Source organism: Narcine bancroftii, chromosome 5 (genome assembly GCF_036971445.1).
Source record: "Narcine bancroftii isolate sNarBan1 chromosome 5, sNarBan1.hap1, whole genome shotgun sequence".
Taxonomy (NCBI): Eukaryota; Metazoa; Chordata; class Chondrichthyes; order Torpediniformes; family Narcinidae; genus Narcine; species Narcine bancroftii.
Window position 1 is genome coordinate 199,956,088 of NC_091473.1, and position 16,943 is coordinate 199,973,030.

The 16,943-nt window shown below is 46.7% G+C and overlaps 1 protein-coding gene across 1 annotated transcript in view; it reads right to left on the reverse strand.

Moving 5' to 3' along the window:
- Window positions 1-4,325: 4,325 nt before the first annotated feature.
- Window positions 4,326-16,943, reverse strand: part of LOC138765457 (zinc finger protein 850-like) — a 68,320-nt gene continuing 55,702 nt past the window's right edge. The window contains exons 14-15 of the mRNA XM_069942497.1: window positions 6,166-6,368; window positions 4,326-6,081 (exon numbers count right to left, since the gene is read on the reverse strand). Of these exons, the coding sequence (XP_069798598.1) occupies window positions 5,412-6,081; window positions 6,166-6,368 (873 nt within the window). The 3' untranslated portion in view covers window positions 4,326-5,411. The remainder of the gene's footprint in view (window positions 6,082-6,165; window positions 6,369-16,943) is intronic.

Sequence of the window (16,943 nt, forward strand, 5' to 3'; positions counted from 1 at the left end):
CAAACAGCTGCTATGCAAGGTCAGAATGTTTCTCTGAAATGGTAAGGTGGCAAGGGTTTCTATGGAAAAATTAACATGGGATTATAGTTTGGGTGGATTGAGGATGCCAGACTTTAAAAAATATTACTGGGCAGCCCATTCGAGATACATCGCCTCTCTTCCAGGGAGGAGGTGTACCATCTTGGGCACAAATTCATCTGCACCTGGTGGTGAAGGGATGGCAGAGGACTTTATTTATAAATGGGATGCTAAATTGCTGTCAGGAAATGACAGCCATATATTAAAACAAGTGATTATTATCTGGAACAAAATTTAACCAATATTTGAACATCAAAGTGGGGCTGTCCCCAAAAATGCCCAACTCCTAATAAATTAATACCATTAACAGCAGGTAACAAGATTCTGGACACCTGGTACTGTAATGGCTTCAAATGCATAGACAACTTTTACGAGCAGGGGCAATTAATGCTGTTTGAGCAACTCAAAAATAAATATCATTTGCCAAATCAGACATTCCACTACTATCTTCAAATAAGATCTTTTTTACGGGATGTATTGGGTCCAAGTATGGCCCTACCTCAGTGCAGTGTCATAGAGGACATGATTTGAAGGGGGAGTGGAAAGAAATTCATTTCTGCCATGTATTTCCTGCTCCAGTCGGATGGAGCCAAGCCGGGAGTCCATAGATTGAGGGAAAGATGGGAGTTGGACTTGGGTATTATAATTGATGAGAAGTGTTGGTCTGACTTGTGCCGAGACAGCATGACCACGAATAATTTCTAATGCCACAGAAATAAACAGGTCAAAACCAGAACTCTCGGATCAATGCTTCATATGCAGCATGGTGACTGGGACGTTCATGCACGCAACCTGGTCATGTACCAAGGTGAGGTCCTTTTGGGTAGATCTAGGCCAAGTCCTGGAGAAAATTATAGGCAAACTATTCCCTCAGGACCCAGAGTTGTTCCTGTTGGGAAATATAATAAACATAGGGCTTACAATAAAGCTGTCCAAATTTCAAATCCAATTTATGTTAATTGCATTGGCAGTGGCCAGGAAGGGCATTGCAGTGACTTGGAAGCCCAACTCTAGTCTTAGTATTGAACGATGGAACAATGAAATGCAGAGCTGCGTTCCCCTGAAGAAAATAACATAACCTGAGAAACAGGTAAGATCTGGCAGCCGTACATGCGCTACATAGGCACATGGCGGTGATTGGTTTCCCCGTTCCTTGCTGCGCCTTCCACTCCCTCACACTGATCCCAATCAAGGAAAGTCAAGAATGAATATCGCCCCAGAGGCCACCCACTGAGCTGTGACAATCCCTGCCCCTCATTAGTTATTTTCCTGGTGTGAAAGTTTTGTTGTTGTTGGTTGAGTCACCTTGTTTTATATGTGGGGGGAGGGGGGTTGGTAGAGGGGGATTGTATATATAATCATAAAGAAAAGGAATATATGTATTTTTTCTTTGGCTTGGCTTTGCGGATGAAGATTTATGGAGGGGTATATCCACGTCTGCTGCAAGCTCGTTGGTGACTGACAAGTCTGATGCGGGACAGGCAGGCACAGTTGCAGTGGTTGCAAGGCAAAATTGGTTGGTTGGGGTTGGGTGTTGGGTTTTTCCTCCTTTGTCTTTTGTCAGTGAGGTGGGCTCTGCGGTCTTCTTCAAAGGAGGTTGCTGCCCGCCGAACTGTGAGGCGCCAAGATCCACAGTTGGAGGCGATATCAGCCCACTGGCAGTGATCAATGTGGCAGGCACCAAGAGATTTCTTTAAGCAGTCCTTGTACCTCTTCTTTGGTGCACCTCTGTCTCGGTGGCCAGTGGAGAGCTCGCCATATAACACAATCTTGGGAAGGCGATGGTCCTCCATTCTGGAGACATGACCCACCCAGCGCAGTTGGGTCTTCAGCAGCGTGGATTCGATGCTTGAGTACTTTGCCAGCTTGAGTACTTCGATGTTGGTGATGAAGTCACTCCAATTAATGTTGAGAATGGAGTGGAGACAGCGCTGATGGAAGCGTTCTAGGAGCCGTAGGTGATGCCAGTAGAGGACCCATGATTCGGAGCTGAACAGGAGCGTGGGTGTGACAACGGCTTTGTACACGCTGATCTTTGTGTGTTTCTTCAGGTGGTTGTTTTTCCAGACTCTTTTGTGTAGTCTTCCAAAGGCGCTATTTGCCTTGGCGAGTCTATTGTCTATCACGTTGTCGATCCTTGCATCAGATGAAATATTTGAATGCAAACTGCCATTGTTGGCAGGATACTGTATATGGCTGTACAAGTTTGTTTGAAAATATAAATAAAACATTCCAAAAAAAAGTGGCAAGTACTAAAGGGAGAAATGTAAACAAGGAAGTGTAAACTAATTGTACAATACTGGAAATAGACATTCAATCATATATAATGCTGCAGTCCTTAAATGAGTCCCTGATTGAGTTTGTTGTTGAGGAGTCTGATGGTGGAGGGGTAGCAGCTGTTCCTGAACCTGGTGGTGTGAGTTTTGTGGCACCAATACCTCTTTCCTGATGGCAGCAGCGAGAACAGAGCGTGCGCTGGGTAGTGTGGATCCTTGAGGGTTGCTGTTGCCCTCTGACAGCAGCGTTCTCTGTAAATGTGTACTCCATAGTGGGGAGGAGTTTGCCTGTGTTGAAGTAATAGCCAATGAACCAGACAGTGTTTAATTTTAAGACACTATTCTTATTTCTAACTCTTAAACTATAGTCTTTTAACGTTTAAATTATCCTGAACACTAAATCTATCCCCACCCTTGCACAAGTGTGTGTGTGATATACCCAAACCATTACAATCCAGGACAAAATACAAGTTACTTCAAAGTTCAGTCTTTCAGATTCAGTGTTGAATCATAGGCCTTTGAAATGTGATGCCCAGAATTAATTTTGAACTGATGGGAAGACTGGAGTTGTGGCTGCTACAGACTCATGAATTCTCCTTGCGTTGCCTTCGAGAAAATGTCCATCCACACGAGCTGTGGTCACAACACTCCTGATCCTTTTGTAGGTGAGACTGGGAACTCCACGTAGCTTCCAAGACCCTGGCACCAGTCTCTCCAAGTCACTTTACTGTTTGTCACAATCAAAATGAAGCACTTTGCTTCCCAAAAGACCCTCCTGGCACAGGCCAATCCACTGAAAAGGCCCAGTCATTGACAGAACCGGCTTTGCTCTGAATTCCACAGAAATGGCCGGCTACAAGAGCTGCTTCCTCTGCAGTCGTCAGCTTGGGACTCCCTTGCAAAATCACAGTGTCTTTACAAATGTATTGGATCTGGAACAGACTATGACAAACCTTCCTTCAGTTCTTCCAATGTATCGAATTGTCGCTGGACAGTGACTTGTGATGTGATGGTGCTTGTGTGAAATGTTAACTGTGACCATTCAGTTCCTCCTGTTTATATACTATCCCTTACAGTGAAAATCCCATTTTACTAAAACAGAAGCTTGTAATACCCATGAAGTCCTTATGTTTATACTTAGGTTTATACTCGGAGGCATTGGTGTCCCCATACCAGACCGTGATACAGCTGGTCAACACACTTTCATTATCATTTCTATATGCAATAGTGGGGTGGTGGGGGTACCCTTTCCCAAACAGAGAGAGAGATAGATATGGGTGTGTGGTTCAGAGGATAAGAAAAGGAAGAGGAAGGCAGTCATGATAGGGGACTCGATAGTGGGTCAGACAGGCGACTCTGTGGACGCAGGAAAGAAACTCATAGTTTGCCTTCCAGGTTCCAGGATATCCAAGATATCCTGTATTATGAGCTCCTATTTTAGTAAAATGGGATTTTCACATGTGGATGGACATTTCTTCAAAGGCAACAAAAGGAGAATTCTTGAGTCTGTAGCAGCCACAACTCCAGTCTTCCCATCAGTTCAACATTAATTCTGGGCATCACATTTCAAAGGCCTACACTTCAACACTGAGTTTGAAAGACTGAACTTTGAAGTAACTTTCTAGATTTTGGCCTGGACTCTAATGGTTTGGACACACACACATCTGCACATAATTGGGGATAGATTTATTGTTCAGGATAATTTAAAAGTTAAGACTATAGTTTAAGAGTAAGAAATAAAATTAATGTTTTAAAATTAAACGCTGTCTAGTTCATTGTCTATTGCTGCTTGTTACGCACGGTTCGTATCATCTGCTGTGGGATGGAGAACAGCCAGAGGCCATAGTACATATTGATGCCAATGACATAGGTAGGAAAAGGATGCTCCCAGTGTGGCCCCAGATGGACTGAATGGCCTTGTCTTTGTTCTCTGCATTGAGTGTATTACAGACGTACAAGGGTATGAGACAGTTTTCAAACACAGCTGCTTTATTTGGTATAGATCCAGGACATAAAATTGTAATTGGGTGGCATGGAAAGTGGCGCCTCTCACAACACCACTTTGTCCAGCACCCCTGAAAGAAACCAGGTGCTGTAGTTTTCTGTGAGGGGCGCTGGACAAAGTGATGATTCTCTGTCTACTGTACAGTAGACAAAGAATTTCATGTATGTTACATTTAGAATGTAGCATTACATGACAACAATGGAACCTTTACCTTGGTTAGTGAAACATTATTACAGCACCAACAACCCAGGTTCAAATCCAGTCCGTCTGTAAGGAGTCTGTACATTCCCCCGTGATTGGTAGGTTAATTGGGCATGAGCCGGAGAGCCTTCAACATTGCTGAATTGTTAATGTTTAAAAATATTTAATCAGTCACCTGCTCTGTCAATGACATTGACGGAGAGAATCCATTCCACCTCCACTTCCCACTGCCTTGGAAAAGCAACCAACATATTAAAAGACTCACCCCTCCCCAGACACCCTCTACCCTCCTCCCCGTGGGGAAGAAGATTCCCCAGTGTGAGATCACACCCACCAGATTCAAGGACATTTCTTTCCCCATGTTATCAGACTTTTGAATGATCTTCACACTTGTAAAATAATGCTGCTTTTGCCTTGTACCCATTGATCTGTCCCTGGAACTTGCACTCTGGCACTGTGATTTATTTGCTGGACTATGTACAGGATGTCCAGCTGAACTGCTCCAAAACAAACCCCCACTGCACCTTTGTACATGTGACAATAAATCTGAACCTGAAAACAAATTACAAATTGACAACAAAACCAAGACCTGTTCTGATTTGTTTCATCAATAACCACAAGACTCCAGTCCTTCCTGGTGTTTGAGTGAGTGATGATTAAATATTGCACACCCTGCAAACTTTCTGTATGAACTCACTGGTGTTTTACCAGGCTGTGGGACTGGTACTGAGGGACTACTTCCTGCACTCAGAGAGGGTGAATGGCCTCTCCTGCGGTGTGTTTTCGCTGGCGGGTCAGCAGGTTGGAGATTGGCTGAAACCCTTCCTGATTTTGACCCAGATGAACAGCCTCTACCCATTGTGTTCTCGCTGGTGGGTCAGCAGGTGGGAGGATCGGGCAAACCCCTTTCCACACGTGGAACAGATGAATGGCCCCACCCCAGAATGGACCCATTGGTGGGTCATCAATTGGGAAGACTGGGTGAACCCCTTTCCGCACTGGGGGCATATGAACGGCTTTTCCCTGGTGTGAACCTGCTGATGGGTCAGCAAGTGGGAGGTTTGGGTGAAGCCCTTCCCGCACTCTGAGCAGGTGAATAGCCCCTCACCAGTGTGACACTGCCGGTGGATCCTCAGGCTGGATGACTGGGCGAATCCCTTTCCACAGTCGGGGCAGACGAACGGTCTCTCCCCAGTGTGGACCCGCTGATGTCTCAGCAGGTCGGAAGACTGGGTGTACCCCTTCCCGCACTCGTGGCAGATGAATGGCCTATCGCTGTTGTGAATCTTCTGGTGGGTCAGCAACTTTGATCGCCAGCTGAAGCTCTTGCCACATTCAGGGCAGGTGAAGGGCCTCTCCCCAGTGTGCACCCGCTGGTGGGCCAGCAGGGAGGAGGATTGGGCAAACCCCTTTCCACATTCAGGGCAGATGAATGGTTTTTCCCCAGAGTGAACTTGCTGGTGTCTCAGCAGGTGGGAGGATTGGGTGAATCCCTTCCCACACTCAGGGCAGGTGAACGGCCTCCCATTGATGTGGATCCGCTGGTGCCTGCTCAACTTGCGAGATTCACTAAACCTTTCATCGCACTCGGGACAGGCAAAAGACCCCTCCACTTTGTGCATCCGCCGGTGTGTTTCAAGGTTGGACCATCTGGTGAAAGCCTTCTCACACTTGGGGCAGGCGAACGGCTTTTCCCCGGTGTGAACCCGTTGGTGCCTCCGCAGGTTGGAGGTCACGGTGAAGCCCTTGCCACACTCAGGGCAGGTGAAGGGTCTCTCCCCAGTGTGGACCCGCCGGTGTTTCGTTAACTCACTTGACCTTTTAAATTTCTTCCCACAGACAGAGCACAGAAACGGGTTCATCGCTATGGGGATGAGAGGGTGTATTCAGGAGTTAAATCAGTGCAGTCCTGTCCCAGGGAAAGCTGGTTGGTGGGTTAAATCAACACCGAGGCTGGGATTAGGGCTGAGACCTAAGGAGAAGCGTCCTCTAGCCAGGTGTTGCAAGCCCCAGAACCACAGGAGCCCTCTGTTCTGGTACCCGGTGCTGCGCTCTGCTCCTGGCACCCGGTGCTGAATTGCCTTCAGTCCCCAACAAAGGCCTTACCTAGAATGCAATGGCAACTCCCCCAGAAGGCAGTTGCGTGGTGCTCAGAATGGTGCCTGCGGAACCCTTTACTGAGTGTGGGGCATTGTGGTAAGAGAAGCTGCCAGGTGCTTCGTGGGTGGTGAGCAAAACCCCCACCTTGGAAATGCAGGTGGGGAGAGTGATGTCCGGGCGCTTGGAGTTGGGGTTGCCTCTGACACACAGGGGCTGATTTCCGATCCAAGTGAGGAAACCTCTCTTGATGCTGCAAACTTCATGGACGTGATGTCAGTTGCTGACTGAAATACAATAAGATCATAAGCAGGTTAAGTCATTCGGCCCATCTAACTTGTCCTGGCTAATTTACTATCCTTTTAAACCCCATTCTTCTGCCTTCTCCCCCCCCCCAATCCTTGATTCCCTTCCTACTGCCACCTTAAATATCCCCAATGAATTGGCCTCCACATGGCAACGAATTCCCCAAATTCATCACCGACTAGTTAAATAAATTCCTCCTCTCTGTTCTAAAGGGACGTTTTGTATTCCAAGGCTGTGCCTCTGGTCACAGATACCCCCACCAGAGGAAACCGTCTCCACGTCCACTATATCCAGGCCTTCAGTATTCCATGGGTTTCAATGAAACCCCCACGCTCATTCTTTTCAATCCCAGTGAATACAATCACAGAGCTTTCGAATTCTTCTATGAAAATCTGAAGCTTCAGGGATCACCCTTGTAAACCTCCTCTGGGTCCCTCTCCAATGCCAACACACCCTTCCTTTGATATAGAGCCTATGACAGAGTATATAGATACGTTTTTGGGAGATAATTTGGTAGACTAGGTCACATAAACACACTTTAGAACAGATCTTATTTGAAATATTGGAGCTCTGCAAATGCACGGCATAGTGGCTTCTCATGCCTTTTGCAAGAGCTTTGAAGAGTGCTTAAGTGACTTCATTAGCTGAGACTGGAACAGGACAAGCTGGCAAGCTCATTTGGAAGACGGCCTGGTGAAAGCCCTTGTGGTTAATGAAAGAGGAGAGGACTACCTGTCTAATGTTTCACTTGGAATAAGGAAAACAAAAAGGAACTCTGTGGTGACCTGAAAGAAAGAGGTTTTCATCTGTTGAATCCTAAAGGGGCAAGTTTCGTCAGCAAGACACTGGAGTGGCTGATGGACGTACATCAGTTGTGGATGTCCTGGAACAACAAATCTCTCTCTAAAAACCGATGAGAACCTTCCTGAGCTGTAACTATTTACCTTTCAAGCACAAAAGCCTGGTGAACTTTAGAAATGTTAAATTCTGTACACAGTATAAGAATTGCCTGCAACCAGTGAACTTGGAGGAATGAGAAGTGAGATTGGACTGTGAACCAAAGAACTTTTCTGAACTTACACACACATTACATACACGTGAGCTTAGAATTAGAAGGGGGTTAAGTTAAGTTAAGTAAGTCAATAGAGATAAGTTAAAGTTTGATTCTATTTTCATGTTTAAAGATAATTAAAAGCAACATTTGTTTAAGAAACCATTTGTCTTGGTGAATATCTATTGCTGCTGGGTTTTGGGGTCCCCTGAACTCGTAATACTGCCCATTTCAATTCTCCATCCCATTCCCTTGCTGACATGTCTGTCCATGGTTTCATGGACTGCCAATCTGAGACCACCCACAAATTTGAGGAACAACACCTCACTGGTCACCTTCTAACTGGATGGCATTAATTTCCACTTCTCTGCCATTTGTTAAACCCCCTTGCCCGGTGGCCTTTCCTTATCCCTGTCTCCTTTCACACAAACATGGTCAATTCTCACCTCGACCCTTATCCAATTAACACCTTTAGTTAAACTGGATTCCTCCCCCTTTGTGAGAATTCTGAGATTTTCTGCTTCTGACATTCTAATTATTCCTTGAAGAAGGCATCTGGCCTGAAACATTGGTAATTTATCTTTGTCTCCTATGGACACCGGCATTTTGGTGTGTTTTTAACTACCTGCCTGTTCTCCCATCTTTGTATCAGCTGCAAAGGAAAACCCTTCAGGGTGGGCATTCCTCAAAGTGACTTTGCAGTGGAGCTGAATGGAGTTAAAGAAAGAAGCCCCGAGTTGCTGGTTGAGAGCAGAGGATTACAGAGGGGGAACAATAAGAGAGACTCTCACAGACCTCCCTTCAAACATAGAAATGTATATTAGTTCTGTGTATGTATCTCAATCAAAGGTTTTCCCCTCTTATCCACTGATGTGATCAGCAACTGAAAAGAATTGGTTATGGAGTTTGTTAAGATCAGCCAATACTGAAGACTTTGGAGGGATGATGTGAAGAGAGTATTGCATTCAGTCCTGGTTGCCTCATTACTGGAGAGATGTAGATGCTTTGAATTGGGTGAAGAAACTGGGGTGACTTGGTTAGCATAGCGGTTAGCGCAACGTTGTTTCAAGGCCAGCGATCGGGACCGGGGTTCAAATCCACGCTCCCTGTGTCTGCATAGGTTTTTCCTGGTGGATCTGGTTTCTTCCCACCATTCAAAACTTATTGAGGATTGTAGGTCATTTGGGTGCAATTGGGTGGCACAGGTTCGTGGGCCAAATGGGTCAGTTACCGTATGTCTAAAAAAAATTTAACCTAAAAACCCTGTACATTTAAAAAGGCATTTTTAACTGCAGCATCCAGCAAAAATGCACGCAGACACTGGGAGAACATACAAACTCCTTGCAGACAGCACGGGATTTCTGCCCACGTTGCTGAAACTATAACATCATTGCACAAGTCGCTAAGCTGACTGTGCCACCGTTGGCGGTGATATCGTTCTCTGGGAACTTTAAGCATATCTTTGGATATTTTGAAGATGAATTGGGAAATTGTCCCAGTTCATTCACAGGATGAGGGCTTTCCATTACCTGGTTTGTGGAAAAGCTGCACAACTCGCTTAGGAATCGAGGAAATTTGTAATGAGCTTTCTAAATGGAGAGAAAGGCAGATTGTGACCATGAATCAAATATTGACCCCCAGCCATTTTATACTCTTCAATTACCTTATTTGATAGATGTTGCCTATACCTGTTATATGCATCTCTCTTCTTCCAAACCCCTAAATCCCTCGAAAATCAAGGTTCCCTCTGCCTGCTAACCTTGCCTTTGATCCTGACAGAACATACAAACTCTGTACTCTCAAAATTTCACCTTTGAAGATCCTCCACTTAACTCACACATTCTTGCCCAAAAAAACAATTTATCCCAGTCCACGCATTCTGGATCCTTCCTCATTTCCTCAAAATTGCCCTTTCTCCAATTCAGAATCTCATGGCGAATTAAATCAAGTCTGTCCATCCGCACAGTTCAATGTGCAGCAGCGAAGTGGATATTTCCCCATCTTTAACTGGAAACTAATGGCATGATGATCACTGGACCCAAAATGTTCCCCTACACATATTTCTGTCACCTGTCCTGTCTCTTGTGGGTAACGGAGTTAAGGGTTATGGAAAGGGGTACTGATGGTAATGATCAGCCATGATCTAAAATGGCGGTGCTGGCCCGACGGGCCAAATGGCCTACTCCAGCTCCTATTGTCTATTGTCACCTTTAAATATTGATTTTGAAAACTTTCCTCAACAGATTTGACAAACTGCAAGCTACCCAGCCCTTTGACAGTATGGGAGTGCCAGTCAATATGTGGAAAGTTAAAATGTCCCACTATCACCACCTGATGTTTCCTGCAGCTGTCTGCTATCTCCCTACAGATTTGCCCCTCCGATTCTCGCTGACTATGGGGCAGTCTATTATACAGCCCCATGAGTGCAGTCATGCCTTCCCGTTCCTCTGCTCCACCCATCAGTGGATGCCCTCTAGTCTGTTCTGCCTGCTATTTTCCCTGACGAGCAATGCCACTTCTCCCCCTTTTACCCACCCCCTCCTTTCTAACACGTCTAAACCAATGATAGTCCGAAACATTGAGCTGCCAGTCCTGCCCCTCAAGCAAACAAGTTCCACTAATGGACACAATGTCGTAATTCCACGTGCCATTTCACGCTCTAAGCTTGTCTGTCTTTCCTACAACACTCAGCACATTTCAAGAGATGTACCGAAGAACATTTCCACCATATTCAACCCATTGCCTCTGGTTCCCCTGGGCACCGGGACTGAGCGTCACCAGGCTTCACAGCAGCTCCAGTGGTGGGGCCACGGACCAGGCTGATGCTGCTGTTCCCGCAACAGCCGGGGACTGTGACAGTGGCCTCCTCCCCCTCCCCAGCGAGCCGGCCCGCCCTGTGGTGGGGACCCCGTCCCTGCCCATCCTGTTTGGGACCCAGTCTGCCTCCTGTCTCCACGTCAGTCCGACTGCTGCCCCCACCCATCCGTGCGTCAGGGGGGACAGGGGCTGCAGCCGGACACACTCGCTGCCCACGGCGTTGTCAGGGATCGCTGATCCCGATCCCTCCCCCTCCCCCTCCCCCTCCCCGTGTGACAGGAGGCGCGGTCCCTGCCCTCACACCCTCCCCTCCCCTCCCCTCCCCTGCCCGACTGTGCGGGGACGAGGCCCCGACCGGACTTTGGTGTCGCTCGCCGCGGCTCCAACAAGGGCCCGACCGGGTGAAGTCTCACCTCCCCTCGTCCTCCTCCTCCTCCTCCAGAGATCAAACCAACCGGTTGCTGAAAGAACGGCGCTCAGAAACGCTCCCGGGCCCTGTGACGTCAGGGCACACACGCCTGGGCCGGGCCAATCCGTCACGTGACATGGAGGAGGGATGGAGGGAGCTGTCAATCAGAGGAACTGTCAACCTACTTCCACGGGCCCCCGGGCCAGAGGGGAGCATTAATCTCCAGTGCGGAAGCAATAAATGGGAACCTTTCCAACAGCCCTAACTCCACATTGGATGAGAACTCAGATCAATGACGGATCTTCACTCACATGGTTCCAATTCTGTTCAATGAGGAAGCTCATGTTCACCAAGTCCAGCCCGATGACGGAGCTCCGCCCCTTGAAGGAGGCGGGACAAAGAGGGACACACTGGGTGAACGTCATCACGGTACACGGCACGATGACGCGGGTCTGCAGCAATGAATGCGTTTACAGACATGCGCAGTGATTCAGCGCTGGGAGCAGGCCGCAGCACCGGGTCCCGAAATGGGAGGGTACTGTGGTTCCAGGGCTTGCAACGCCCGGTTAGATGACGTTTCTCTCCGGGTCCTGGCCCTTGTCCCAGCCTCGGTGTTGATTTAACGTGCAGCCCAGCTCTCCGGGACCCTCCAGGACTTCATTAATTTTTATCCTGGTCACATCCTCTCGACCCACATTGATGAACCGGTTTCAGTGCTCTGACTGCGGGAAGAACACTGGGGAGACACCCTTCGCCTGCCCCGATTACGGGAAGGCCTTCACTTGCTGACCCATTAAGCTGCTCCACACTGGGGAGAGGCCATTTGTCTTCTCCAAGGCCTCCTACCTGCGGAGGCACCAGCGGGTCCACACCGACGAAAAGTCTTTCCCCTACCCCGAGTGCGAGAAGGTGTTCAATAGATGCGCAGTGTCCATCCACACTGGAGAGGCCCTTCACCTGCTCTGAGTGTAGTAAAGGCTTCAGCTATGCCTCCCGCCTGATGAACCACCAGCGGGTCCACACCAGGGAAAAGCCCCAAATGCGTAAAGGGGTTCGCCCGGTCTGACATACTCCAATTGCACCATGCTGGGGAAAGGCCATTCGTCTGCCCCGACTGCGTCAAGACCTTCATCCATATCTCCAACCTGTGGACCGACCAGAACATTCACAGCAGCAACAAGCCGAATGTGACAAGGGCTTCCACTCCTCCCATTTGCTGACTCACCAGTGTGCCCGTAACAGAGAGTGGCTGTTTGTCTTCCCACAGTGGAGAAAGGGGTTTGCCCAGTCCTCTCACCTGCTGGACCACTCTGGGTAGAGGCCTTTAGTTCAGAAAGGAGTTTGCCCAGTTCTCTCACCTGCTGATCCACCAGCTGCTCCACACTGGGGAGAGGCAGTGGAGAGCCAAGTGTGGAAAAGACCATTCAGTCAAACAGTCTGGTGAAATACCAGCGAGTTCACACAGAAAGTTTGCAGAGTGTGGACTATTTAAATAGGGTTGGTGGGGGGGGTTAGGACAGCACTTTGGTTAATCACAGGGACCAGGTGGAATTTCCTTTGGGAATCCACCCTTTGACTTTAAATCTCAAACACCAGGAGGGATTGGAATTTTTGAGGTTATTGAGGAAACAGGTCTTGGTTTTGTTGTCAATTTGCAATTTGTTTTCAGGTTCAAGTTTATTGTCGCATGTGCAAAGGTGCAGTGGGGAAGTTTGTTTTGGAGCAGTCCAGCTGTACATCTCGTAACTTAGTCCAGCAAATAAGTCACCTTGCAGGAGTGCAGAGTTCCAGGGACAGATCAGTGAGTACAAGGCAAAAACAGCATTATTTTACAAACATAGAAAATAGGAGCAGGAGGTGGCCATTTGGCCCTTCAAGCCAACACCACCATTCATTTTGATCATGGTTGATCATCTACTCAGTCCCCAGTACCTGGCTTCTCTCCAGAATCCCTGATACCCTTAGCCACAAATGCCAAATCTCACTTCCTCTTAAATATAGATAAGGAACTGGCTTAAACTACTTCCTGTAAAACTCGCTAGTGAAAAAAAATCTAATCTGTCCTAAAAGCCTTCCCCCTCATTCTTCAACTGTGACCCCTGGTCCTGGTTTTCCCCAATCGGCAACACATATCCTGCATCCAGCCTGTCCAATCCCTTAAGTATTTTAAATATTTCTATAAGCTCTCCCCCCCCCCCCCACAATAGTTTTAATTCCAATGAGTGCAAGCCAAGTCTTTCCAGCCTTTCTTCATATGCAAGTCCTGTCATCTCTGGTATCAATCTAGTGAACTTTCTTTGCACTCCCTCTTTGGCAAGGATGTCTTTCCTCAGATTAGGAGACCAAATCTGTCCAGCTGCAGTAGAACTCAGCTCCTGTACTCGAATCCTCTTGCTATGAATGCCCATATACCATTCAGATTCCTCACTACCTGCTGTACCTTGCATTAAAAATACGCCCACTCTCAATGACTGGTGCACAGTGACACCCAGGCCTTGTTGCATCTTTCCTTTTCCTAATCTGACACCATTTAGATAATAACCTTCTATCCTGTTCTTGCCTCCAAAGTGAATAACATCACCATTATCCACATTATATTGCATCTGCCATGCATTTGCCCACTCACCTAACCGTCCAAGTCACCCTGTATCCTCTTAGCAACCTCTACACAGCTAACCCTGCCATCCAGCTTCTTGTCGTCTGCAGACTGGGAGATGCTGCTTCCTATTCCCTCATCTGAGTCGTTGGTATATATTGTAGATAACTGTGGTCCCAGCAGTGAGCCTTGCGGTTCCCCACTAGTTACTGGCTGCCATTCTGAAAAGAACTCATTTATTCCCTCTCTGTGCTTCCTGTCTGTCAACCACAATACAATGTCAATACCAATGACAATCCACCTCAATACCAACCTCAATACTATATCAATACCAACCTCAATCCACCACAATACCATATCAACACCAACCTCAATCCACATCAATACCATATCATCACCAACCTCAATCCACATCAATACCATATCAACACCAACCTCAATCCACCTCAATACAAACTCAAACCACCTTAATAAAATATCAATATCAACCTTGATGCACCTCAATAGAATATCAATAGCAAATTCAATCCACCTCAATACCATATCAAAACCAATCTCAATCCACATCAATACCATATTAATACCAACCTCAATCCACCTCAACGCCATATCAATAGCAACCTCAAACCACATCAACACCATGTCAATACTAACCTCAGTACATCTCAATACCATGTCAACACCAACCTCAATCCACCTCAATACCATGTCACCAACCTCATTCCACCTCAATACCATGTCAACACCAACCTCAATCCACCTCAATGCCATGTCAATACAATCCCCATCCAACTCATTCCAACTCAATACAATGTCAATATAATCCTTACCTACCTCAATAACATGTCAAGATCAATCTCATTCCACCTCAATACCATATCAATACCAACCCCAATACCATATCAATACCAACCCCAATCCACCTCAATACGTCGATAGCAATAGTAACATCAATCCACCTAAATACCATATCATTACCAACCTCAATCCACCTAAACACCATATCAATTCCATCCTCAATACCATATCAATTCAAATCTCAATCTACCTCAATACCATATGAATACCAACCTCAATACTATGTCAACACCAACCTCATTCCACCTCAATACTATATCAACCAGCCTCAATTTCCAAAAACCTATCCACTTCAATAGCATGCCAATACCAACTTCAATCCATCTCAATACCATATCACGTGTTGCAGCAAATTCTATGAAGGGCCCTAAAGGTGAAGTCACTGATGCGGGGTGGGGGGGGTTGGTGGGGGGGGGTTAGGACAGCACTTTGGTTAATCACAGGGACCAGGTGGAATTTCCTTTGGGAATCCACCCTTTGACTTTAGTGGTTTAATGAAAGGCACCTCGACTAATTACGACAGGAACCATGTTTAACGTTGATTGCGATTTTCTATCTTTGTCATACGACAGATCCCATGCCATACCCTGATGGTGCTAATGTTCATAGACCAGGAGTTCATCTGAGGATTGAAGTGGTATGGATGCTCCCTGGACTCCCTGGCTGGTGTCTGGGGCCAATATTCGATTCATACAAAACCTTGTTTAGAGGGAGGGGAAGATGAGGAGGGAGAATTATTTTTCCTTTTTATTATTAAGACGAGCAAGTAAATAGGGTTTGGGTTTAACAGATTATATCACAGAACAACATGATCATATCAGAGAAGTATAAGGGAATTTTATGTGTAATTTTCATATAGTTTTTGTATCATCATCCCACCAGGCATGTAGCGAGCAAAAGAACCACTCAGAGTCGAAAGTTAGTTGAACCAACTGACTTTAGTAGAACTCTCGCACATGTTTAAATCCCTCAGAACCCGATGGTGCGACTCCTGAGATCTTTATAACATCAGCCACCAGGCTGTGGGCTTAACCCGCACCCAGAGCTCTCACGATCACATCTGCCGTGGACTTGCCCATGACTCCGTGAGTCAGTTCGTTTGTTGTGTTGCCGAGCCGTCCCAAATGCTTATACTATGTAGACATGGACAAACCATTTTACTTGTGTTATATCTATTCCCCTTTTACTGTGTTTATTATGAAACGTTAAATAAAAAGATTGAAAAAAAACTTTCTCCTTATTCTTTGACCCCTGGGGATAAAGACCCAACCTATTCAACCTTTCCCCATAACTCAGCTCTTCAAGGCGCAGCAACGTCCTTGTCAATTTTCTCTGCCGTCTTTCAACTGTGTCCACATCTTCATTGTGTTCATACTTAAGGAAAAGTCTATTCTATCGCAGGCCATTCACAGAAGGTTCAGTGGGGTGACCCTGGGTGCAGAAAGTTTGCCTTAAGGGGATAGGTGAAAGAGTTTGACCCGTCACTTAATGAAGTCGAGAAAAATGTTGAGGTGGGGAACAAGCTGAGCAGATGTTTCCTCTAACTCAGGAGTGGCCAAACTTACTTAATGCAAGAGCCACAATGTTATCAACTTCAGATGTCTGAGAACTGCAACAATCACTCAAGCCCTGTCCACCAAAATTCACATTGTGAGCAGCGGCTTGAACCATTCCTGTCACAGTCAACAGCACAGGCACTGTATGTGCTGTTGTATAGGATGTCATAAGAGTGAGTGTGTGTGTTAGTTAGAGTGTGAAGTCTTTCTCTCTCCCCCTGGAGAAACACTATTCCATCTGGGTGTTTAATGTAGTCAGGTGATATTGAACTTGAACTCAGTGCCTGCACTCATACCTTTGGAACCCAAGGTTTGCACGTTCTCTCCAATTCCTGAAACTCGACGCGGGAATCCAGCACGATGGATATGGGGAAGGGGGAGTGTCGAATGTGGACTTTCTCCAGACAAGATTTCAACCAAGAGACATGAGCTCGCATGGGTGAACTTGAACATCAAAGATGTTCAATCTCACACGGGGTTCCAGTAGGAAAGGAGGACAAACAAGAAGCCCGTAGATGATGCAAAACTGGAGCAGGGCGCAGAGTGCTGGAGGTACTCAGTGGGTCGGGCAGCATCTGTGGAACAAAAATGATAGTCAACGTCTTGAGCAGGAACATTCTGATTGGAGGAAGGGAAAGGGGTGGGGAGCTGGAGTAATGTGTGGATGACAGACAGGGAAGCTGGTTGGGGGGA